The sequence below is a fragment of the Homarus americanus genome, unplaced genomic scaffold (genome assembly GCF_018991925.1).
Source record: "Homarus americanus isolate GMGI-L3 unplaced genomic scaffold, GMGI_Hamer_2.0 scaffold32929, whole genome shotgun sequence".
NCBI lineage: Eukaryota > Metazoa > Arthropoda > Malacostraca > Decapoda > Nephropidae > Homarus > Homarus americanus.
The window spans coordinates 23,112,342-23,121,282 of NW_024737097.1; the positions used below are offsets into that span (position 1 = coordinate 23,112,342).

The 8,941-nt window shown below is 42.5% G+C and overlaps 1 protein-coding gene across 3 annotated transcripts in view; it reads right to left on the bottom strand.

Moving 5' to 3' along the window:
- LOC121873350 (glutathione S-transferase Mu 4-like) overlaps nucleotides 1-6,087 on the bottom strand; it is a 22,844-nt gene extending 16,757 nt beyond the window's left edge. For 2 of the 3 annotated variants that reach the window (XM_042376898.1, XM_042376900.1), the window contains exon 1: nucleotides 5,980-6,087. Coding sequence is in view for 1 of the 3 variants with exons in the window: in XM_042376900.1 (XP_042232834.1) it covers nucleotides 5,980-6,015 (36 nt within the window). In the remaining 2 variants the exon portion in view is untranslated. The remainder of the gene's footprint in view (nucleotides 1-5,979) is intronic. The other variant, XM_042376899.1, reaches the window with a different exon arrangement.
- Nucleotides 6,088-8,941: the final 2,854 nt, after the last annotated feature.

The window sequence follows — 8,941 nt, forward strand, 5'->3', positions numbered from 1 at the left end:
TCCCTTGGTGTTAACAGGAGTCCTTGGTGTTAACAGAGTCCTTGGTGTTAACAGAGTCTTGGTGTCTTGTTAACAGAGTCCCTTGGTGTTAATAGAGTTCCTTGGTGTAACAGAGTCCTTGGTTAACAAGGTCCCTTGGTGTTAACAGAGTCCTTGGTGTGCTTGGTGTTAGTTCCTTGGGGTGTTAACAGAGGTCCTTGGTGTTATAGAGTCCCTTGGTGTTAACAGAGTTCCTTGGTGTTAACAGGTTCCTTGGTGTTAGGAGTCCTTGGTGTCTGCATAGTCCCTTGGTGTTAATTAACAGAGTTCCTGGTGTTAACAGGTCCTTGGTGTTAACAGTCCTTGGTGTTACAGTTCCTTGGTGTTAACAGGGTTGTGTTAACAGGTCCTTGGTGTTTGAGTTCCTTGTTTAACAGAGTCCTTGTGTTAACAGAGTCCCTTGGTGTTAACAGAGTCCCTTGGTGTTAACAGAGTCCTTGGTGTTAACAGAGTTCCTTGGTGTTAACAGAGTCCTTGAGTTAAGGTTCTTACGAGTCCCTTGGTGTTAACAGGTTCCTTGGTGTTAACAGAGTCCTTGGTGTTTTTCATGGAAGTCCTTGGTGTAGAGTCCTTGGTGTTTCAGAGCCTTGGTGTTAACAGAGTCCTTGGTGTTAACAGAGTTCCTTGGTGTTAACAGCTAGTGTTCCTTGGTGTTAACAGATTCCTTTAACAGAGTTCCTTGGTGTTATAGGTAGGGTGCTTGGTAGCAGAGTCCTTGGTGTTAACAGGTGTGTTAACAGGGTCCTTGGTGTTAACAGAGTCTTGGTGCAGAGTTCTTGGTTAACAGAGTTCCTTGTTAATAGAGTCTGGTGTTGGTCCTTGGTGTGTTAACAGGTCCTTGTGTTGGGTCCTTGGTGTAACATGTCTTGGTGTAAGAGTCCTTGTTTAACCTTGTGTTAACAATTCCTTGGTGTTAAGCAGAGTTCCTTAATTGGAGTCTTGGTGTTAGCATTAGTCCCTTGTTAACAGAGTCCTTGGTTAACGATGAGTTCCTTTGTTAGGTTTGTGTCTAGGTCCTTGGTTTTAACGAGTTTGATTCCTTGGTGTTAGTCCCTTGGTTAACAGGGTCTTGGTGTTAACAAGGGTTCCTTGGTGTTAAAGGTCTTGGTGTAAGTTCCTTGGTGTTAACAGAGTCCTTGGTGATTTGTGGTGTTAACAGAGTTCTGGTGTTAAGTGCCTTGGTGTTAAAGTGCCTTGGTGTTAACAATTCCTTTGTTTTAACATAGTGTCTTGGTTGTTAACGAGTTTCTTGATTGTTGTTTTGTTAAATCTTGGTGTGAGTTCCTTGGTGTTAACAGAGTCCTTGGTGTTAACAGAGTTCTTGGTGTTAATAGGTTCCTTGTTTAACGGTCCTTGGTGTTAACAAGGTCCTTGGTGTTATTACAGGAGTCTGGTGTTAACAGAGTCCTTGGTGTTAGGCCCCTTGGTGTTAACAGAGTTCTTGGTGTTAAGGTTGAACAGGTTCCTTAGTGCTGGTAGGTTAGAGTTCTTGTGTGGTCCTTTTTAACAGAGTCCTTGGGTGGTTCCTTGGTGTTAAGTTCCTTGGGTATTGAGTTAATAGTGTTCCTTGGTGTTAACAGTTGTTAGTTCCTTTTAAAGAGTCTTGGTGTTAACAGATTCCTTGGTGTTAACAGGGTTCCTTGGTTTAACAGGGTCCTTGGTGTTGAGAGACCTTGGTGTTAACAGAGTTCCTTGGTGTTAACAAGTGAGTTCTTGTACCTTGGTGTTTGAGTTCTGGTGTTAAAGTCCTTGGTGTTGAGTTCCTTGATTGTTAACAAGTTCCTTGGTGTTATAGGTTCTTGGTGTTAACAGGATCCTTGGTGTTAACAAGTCTTGGTGTTAAAGTTGGTAGTCCTTGGTGTTAGAGTCCTTGGTGTTGAATTTAACAGTTCCTGGTGTTAACAGAAATTCTTGGTTGCCTTGGTTAACAGAGTTCTGGTTGTTAATGTTTGGTGTTTTAATAAAGGTTCCTTGGTGTTAATTGTGCTTAGTAGTCCTTGGTGTTGCTTGTTTTAACAGGTCCCTTGTTGTAGAGTTCCTTGGTGTTAAAGAGAGTCCCTTGGTGTTAACAGAGTTCCTTGGTGTTAACAGAGTTCCTTGGTGTTAACAGAGTTCCTTGGTGTTAACAGAGTTCCTTGGTGTTAATAGAGTTCCTTGGTGTTAACAGAGTTCCTTGGTGTTAAGAGAGTCCCTTGGTGTTAACAGAGTTCCTTGGTGTTAACAGAGTTCCTTGGTGTTAACAGAGTTCCTTGGTGTTAACAGAGTTCCTTGGTGTTAACAGAGTTCCTTGGTGTTAATAGAGTGCCTTGGTGTTAAGAGAGTCCCTTGGTGTTAACAGAGTTCCTTGGTGTTAACAGAGTTCCTTGGTGTTAACAGAGTTCCTTGGTGTTAACAGAGTTCCTTGGTGTTAACATAGTTCCTTGGTGTTAACAGAGTCCCTTGGTGTTAACAGAGTCCCTTGGTGTTAACAGAGTTCCTTGGTGTTAACAGAGTTCCTTGGTGTTAACAGAGTTCCTTGGTGTTAATAGAGTTCCTTGGTGTTAATAGAGTGCCTTGGTGTTAACAGAGTGCCTTGGTGTTAAGAGAGTCCCTTGGTGTTAACAGAGTTCCTTGGTGTTAACAGAGTTCCTTGGTGTTAATAGAGTTCCTTGGTGTTAATAGAGTGCCTTGGTGTTAAGAGAGTTCCTTGGTGTTAACAGAGTCCCTTGGTGTTAACAGAGTTCCTTGGTGTTAACAGAGTCCCTTGGTGTTAATAGAGTCCCTTGGTGTTAACAGAGTCCCTTGGTGTTAACATAGTCCCTTGGTGTTAACAGAGTTCCTTGGTGTTAATAGAGTTCCTTGGTGTTAATAGAGTGCCTTGGTGTTAACAGAGTCCCTTGGTGTTAACATAGTCCCTTGGTGTTAACATAGTCCCTTGGTGTTAACATAGTCCCTTGGTGTTAACAGAGTCCCTTGGTGTTAACAGAGTTCCTTGGTGTTAATAGAGTGCCTTGGTGTTAACAGAGTTCCTTGGTGTTAACAGAGTCCCTTGGTGTTAACAGAGTTCCTTGGTTGGTGTTAACAGAGTTCCTTGGTGTTAACAGAGTTCCTTGGTGTTAACAGAGTCCCTTGGTGTTAACAGAGTCCCTTGGTGTTAACAGAGTTCCTTGGTGTTAATAGAGTGCCTTGGTGTTAACAGAGTCCCTTGGTGTTAACAGAGTCCCTTGGTGTTAACAGAGTTCCTTGGTGTTAACAGAGTTCCTTGGTGTTAACAGAGTTCCTTGGTGTTAACATAGTTCCTTGGTGTTAACAGAGTCCCTTGGTGTTAACAGAGTCCCTTGGTGTTAACAGAGTTCCTTGGTGTTAACAGAGTTCCTTGGTGTTAACAGAGTTCCTTGGTGTTAATAGAGTTCCTTGGTGTTAATAGAGTGCCTTGGTGTTAACAGAGTGCCTTGGTGTTAAGAGAGTCCCTTGGTGTTAACAGAGTTCCTTGGTGTTAACAGAGTTCCTTGGTGTTAATAGAGTTCCTTGGTGTTAATAGAGTGCCTTGGTGTTAAGAGAGTTCCTTGGTGTTAACAGAGTCCCTTGGTGTTAACAGAGTTCCTTGGTGTTAACAGAGTCCCTTGGTGTTAATAGAGTCCCTTGGTGTTAACAGAGTCCCTTGGTGTTAACATAGTCCCTTGGTGTTAACAGAGTTCCTTGGTGTTAATAGAGTTCCTTGGTGTTAATAGAGTGCCTTGGTGTTAACAGAGTCCCTTGGTGTTAACATAGTCCCTTGGTGTTAACATAGTCCCTTGGTGTTAACATAGTCCCTTGGTGTTAACAGAGTCCCTTGGTGTTAACAGAGTTCCTTGGTGTTAATAGAGTGCCTTGGTGTTAACAGAGTTCCTTGGTGTTAACAGAGTCCTTAAGTGTTAACAGAGTTCCTTGGTGTTAATAGAGTGCCTTGAGGTGTTAACAGAGTTCCTTGAGGTGTCTACAAGAGTCCCTTGGTGTTAACATAGTCCTTGGTGTTAATAAGAGGTTCTTGGTGTTAACATGGTCCTTGGTGTCTACAGAGTCCTTGGTGTTAACATATAGTCCTTGGTGTTAATAGAGTTCTTAGTGTTAACAAGGGGAGTCCTTGGTGTGCTGTAGTCCTTGGTGTTAATATAGAGGTTCCTTGGTGTTAACAAGGTCCTTGGTGTTAACAGGGGTCCTTGGTGTTAACAGAGGTCACTTGGTGTTAACAGAGTCCTTGGTGTTAACATAGTCCTTGGTGTTAACAGAGGTCCTTGGTGTTAACATAGTGCCTTGGTGTTAGAGAGTCCTTGTTAACAGAGTCCTTGGTGTTAATAGAGGTTCCTTGGTGTTAACAGGGGTCCTTGGTGTTAACAGAGTTCCTTGGTGTTAACAAGAGTCCTTGGTATGCTTTAGAGTCCCTTGGTGTTAATAGAGTTCCTTGGGTGTTAACAGAGTCCTTGGTGTTAACTTATGGTCCTTGGTGTTAATAGGGTTCCTTGGTGTTAACAGAGTCCCTTGGTGTTAACAGAGTCCCTTGGTGTTAATAGAGTTCCTTGGTGTTAACAGAGTTCCTTGGTGTTAACAGAGTCCCTTGGTGTTAACAGAGTCCCTTGGTGTTAACAGAGTTCCTTGGTGTTAACAGAGTCCCTTGGTGTTAACATAGTCCCTTGGTGTTAACAGAGTCCCTTGGTGTTAACATAGTCCCTTGGTGTCTACAGAGTCCCTTGGTGTTAAGAGAGTCCCTTACAGAGACAGTACATTTGGAGGAGGAGGAAGACAAGACGGACATTAGTTCTGTGTTGTATATTAAGTTTCCCGAAGTTTGAGGTTGTCAGGCCAACATTAAGTGATTTTAACAGCCTGAATATTCTGCTGAGTAACATCCCTCCCTCCTCCCTTCTTCCCCCTCCCTCCTCCTCCTCTCACCTCCCCTCCCTCCTTCTCCTCCCTCCTCCCCCTCCCACCTCCCACCCCGATGATAACAAACATATCTACAGTGAATCCTCTATTTAACGGACTATATACTGTACTGTAGATATGAAAGTCCATTTCTTGAGGGTCCATTAGATGTGAAACCCCCAACTAACGGATTATGTGGGGAGAGAAGTACTCCGTCTAGGAGATATAAACAGAGTAACCAGATATCATAATTATGAACAATGTTGTTATAGAGAAATCCGACTGTGAGAAAGATTTAGGAGTAATGATAAGTAGGAATCTTAAACCAAGACAACAATATGTACGTGCTCTCAACAAGCCTTACAAGACTAGCGAGGTCATCCTAAAACTATATCATGCGCATGTGAGACCTCACTTGGATTACGCGGTTCAGTTCTGGTCTCCGTACTGCAGAATGGATATAGAATCCCTGGAAAGAATTCAGAGGAGAATAACAAGACTAATCCCGGGCATTAGGAACCTCGAGTACAGAGACAGGTTAAAGCATCTTTTGCACTCCCTCGAGAGACGTACAGGTAGAGTGAGGGGCGATATGATCGAGGTGTACACAGTAAATGGAAATCAGGGCTAAACAAAGGTGATATAACAAAGTACTCAAACTATCCAACCCGGAGCGAACTCGTAATAATGGTTTTAAATTCGACAAATTTAGATTTAGGCGCGAGATAGGTAAACATTGGTTTGGAAATAGAGTAGTGGACAAGTGGAATAAGTTACCAAACATCATCATTAACTCGAATATGCTGGGTAGCTTCAAACATAGGTTGGATGGATATGTGAGCGATAGGGGTTGGGTGTAAATGGGACTGCCCAGTGTGGGCCAATAGGCCCGCTGCAGTTTCCTCCATTCTTATGTTCTTATATCGAGGTTTCACTGTATGTTTCAACTTTGTCCTCATCATCCTATGTATTCACACTATATGTATTCTATACACCATTTCTATATACTATGGTACATGAGAATATACATATACATACAAGAAACATGAATAATCTTACCCCACGGATCTTCCAATATCCGAGAATAGGTGACATGGTTAAGGTCCTTGTGACTGTGCAGCTGCTGGCGCCTGACTGAGTGACGTCTGTCTGTCTTCAGACTTGGCATCATTCCTCACACGATAAGAAATCACTCAATATTATCATGAATAACAATACTACGCCTCTGTTTCAAGCTGAATATCTGCTCTTGGCGTGCTGCTTAACCTAACCTAACCTAACCGCAATGTGTAATAACCACAGTGTATACCTGGGCTGCCGTCACAACCATAGGAGCAGCTTCCAAGATTCTTTGTACTGAACTTCCTCTGTGTGTCTGTGTGTGTGTATGTGTATGAGAGAGAGAGAGAGAAAGAGAGAGCAAACAAAACTGTATTTAAGTCACAAGGCTACAGTTCCAACCACTGTACCAAGACGTTTGTATTAGGATAAAGTTATACGCATAACTTCGCTGAGTCACAACATTACGTTCTACAGCAAAACGTTCACCGGCTTCCTCGCCCAGCGTACTGTACTTGTTAATCTCGGTTACTGTTTGCCATTGTTTGTATACCTGTACTGTCTATGTGCATTGTTTGTATACCTGTACTGTCTATGTGCATTGTTTGTATACCTGTACTGTCTATGTGCATTGTTTGTATACCTGTACTGTCTATGTGCATTGTGTGTATACCTGTACTGTCTATGTGCATTGTTTGTATACCTGTACTGTCTATGTGCATTGTTTGTATACCTGTACTGTCTATGTGCATTGTTTGTATACCTGTACTGTCTATGTGCATTGTGTGTATACCTGTACTGTCTATGTATACTGTTGTAAAATATAAAGAAAAAGAGATGATAGTGTCAAACAAGCAAAGGCTGAACAACTGGGCCAGCACAACACAAACTGAACTAACTGGAATCTACTTAGCCACAGACTACCTTAGAGAAAATGGAGGTGGGGTGATATTCTGTGACTCTCAAAGTGCTTTGAAATCAATGAACAGCCCGTCAGGCTCTGTGTCTTAAGTTGTATGTGATATTAAAAGAAATGTGATAACTGCCAATGAGAACAACTTTCGTATCGAATTTGTGTGGATTCCGTCCCATGTTGGAATTAGGTATCATGACCGTGCTGATAGACTCGCCAATGAGGCATGTAAGAAAGAAAATGTTGACCGTGACCTTGGCCTGTCCACTACTGTAATTAAAAACATTCAAGTCAGAATCATGAACTCTGATCTAGAAGAAGTGAGAAATGCAGAGAGACCTGGCAGTTGTAGCATTAGTAAATATGACAAATTTTGTGACAAGAGGTACCGGTATGGCCAGCATAAGGACAGAACCAGACAATGTGATGTAGTCGTGGCCAGAATTAGGCTAGGATACAGACACATCTGGCAAGTTAGTAACGCTGTACCCATACCGGAACACTCAGCATGTAAACTTTGTGATAAACCTCTAAAGCATACACTTGAACACTATATTATTGAATGTGACACTGTCAAAGACTTCAGGCCACCTGACTTATTGTATCTTGAACTATGTAATTACTACATTGAATCAGGGGTGCTTGAGGACATTCTTGCTGTTTATCCCAAATTTGCTAGCCCACACTGATTAGTCTTCAATTAGAATATGACGTCCAATGTATGTGAACCACTGACCTATATATACTGCTTATGAATATGATGTATTTCCTTCTTTGTGTACGAACCTCTGTCCTGTATGGCAGTGAACAGTGACATTACCCACATGAATCTGACCTCTATATATATATATATATATATATATATATATATATATATATATATATATATATATATATATATATATATATATATATATATATATATATATACAGTAGCTGTTAATGAATATGATGTATTTCTTTGTGTATGAACCTCTGTCTTGCATGGCAGTGAGAAGTGATACCACCCTCAGTGTCAAGACCTGACTGAATTATTCAGAATAGGCAAACTGTACTACAAGCTTTGCTAATAAATTTGTTAAACTAAAAAACTATGTAAAATGCGGTTCCTCTCTGCAGCAGGCTTAACCTTCCAGAAGAACAGTACAGCCAGATCAACAACAGAATACACAGGGGGCAGAGTTTCACCACTTGATGTTAATAGTTGGCCCACTTAAAGCGTCAGTACAGATACACAGCTGGTGCGTCACTTGACACACACGCACATGTGAGGGAAGAGAACGTTTGGTGGCGTCAATAGTCACTCACACCGCCTTCCTTCCTCTCTCCACCCCCCTTCTCCCCAACTCCTTTCTTCCCCTTCTTGAATCTCCACGCCTTCCTTCCTCTCCTTCTCCCTACCCCTTCCTTCCCCTCCTCCACGCCTTCCTTCCTCTCCCCCCACCCCTCTCTTTCCCCTACCCTTTCCTTCCCTCCTCCACGCCTTCCTTCCTCTCCCCCCACCCTCTCTTTCCTCCTCCACGCCTTCCATCCTCTTCCCCCACCCTCCTCCCCCCTTCCCTCTCCACACAACTACAGCTCAGAGTTGGTGTTCTAAGAATCTAAGTTATCCTGACTATCTCACTACTAACGAGAGGAAGCAACACTGCTTACTCCTTAACACTAACATAATGCTGCCACACTAGACGCATTACGCCACCCTGTGTGCACACTCTGATGCCAGAGCTAATGATCATACCATAAGAATGGAGGAACTGCAGCGGGCCTATTGGCCCATGCGGGCAGTCCCATTTACACCCAACCCCTATTGCTCATAAATCCATCCAACCTAAGTTTGAAGCTATCCAGCATATTCGAGTTAAGGATGAAGTTTGGTAACTTGTTCCATTCATCCACTACTCTATTTCCAAACCATTGTTTCCTATTTCGCGCCTAAATCTAAATTTGTTTAATTTAAAACTATTGTTTCGAGTTCGCTCCAGGTTTGATAGTTTGGGTACCTTTGCAATGTCCCCTTTGTTTAACCTCTGTCATATCGCCCCTCACTCT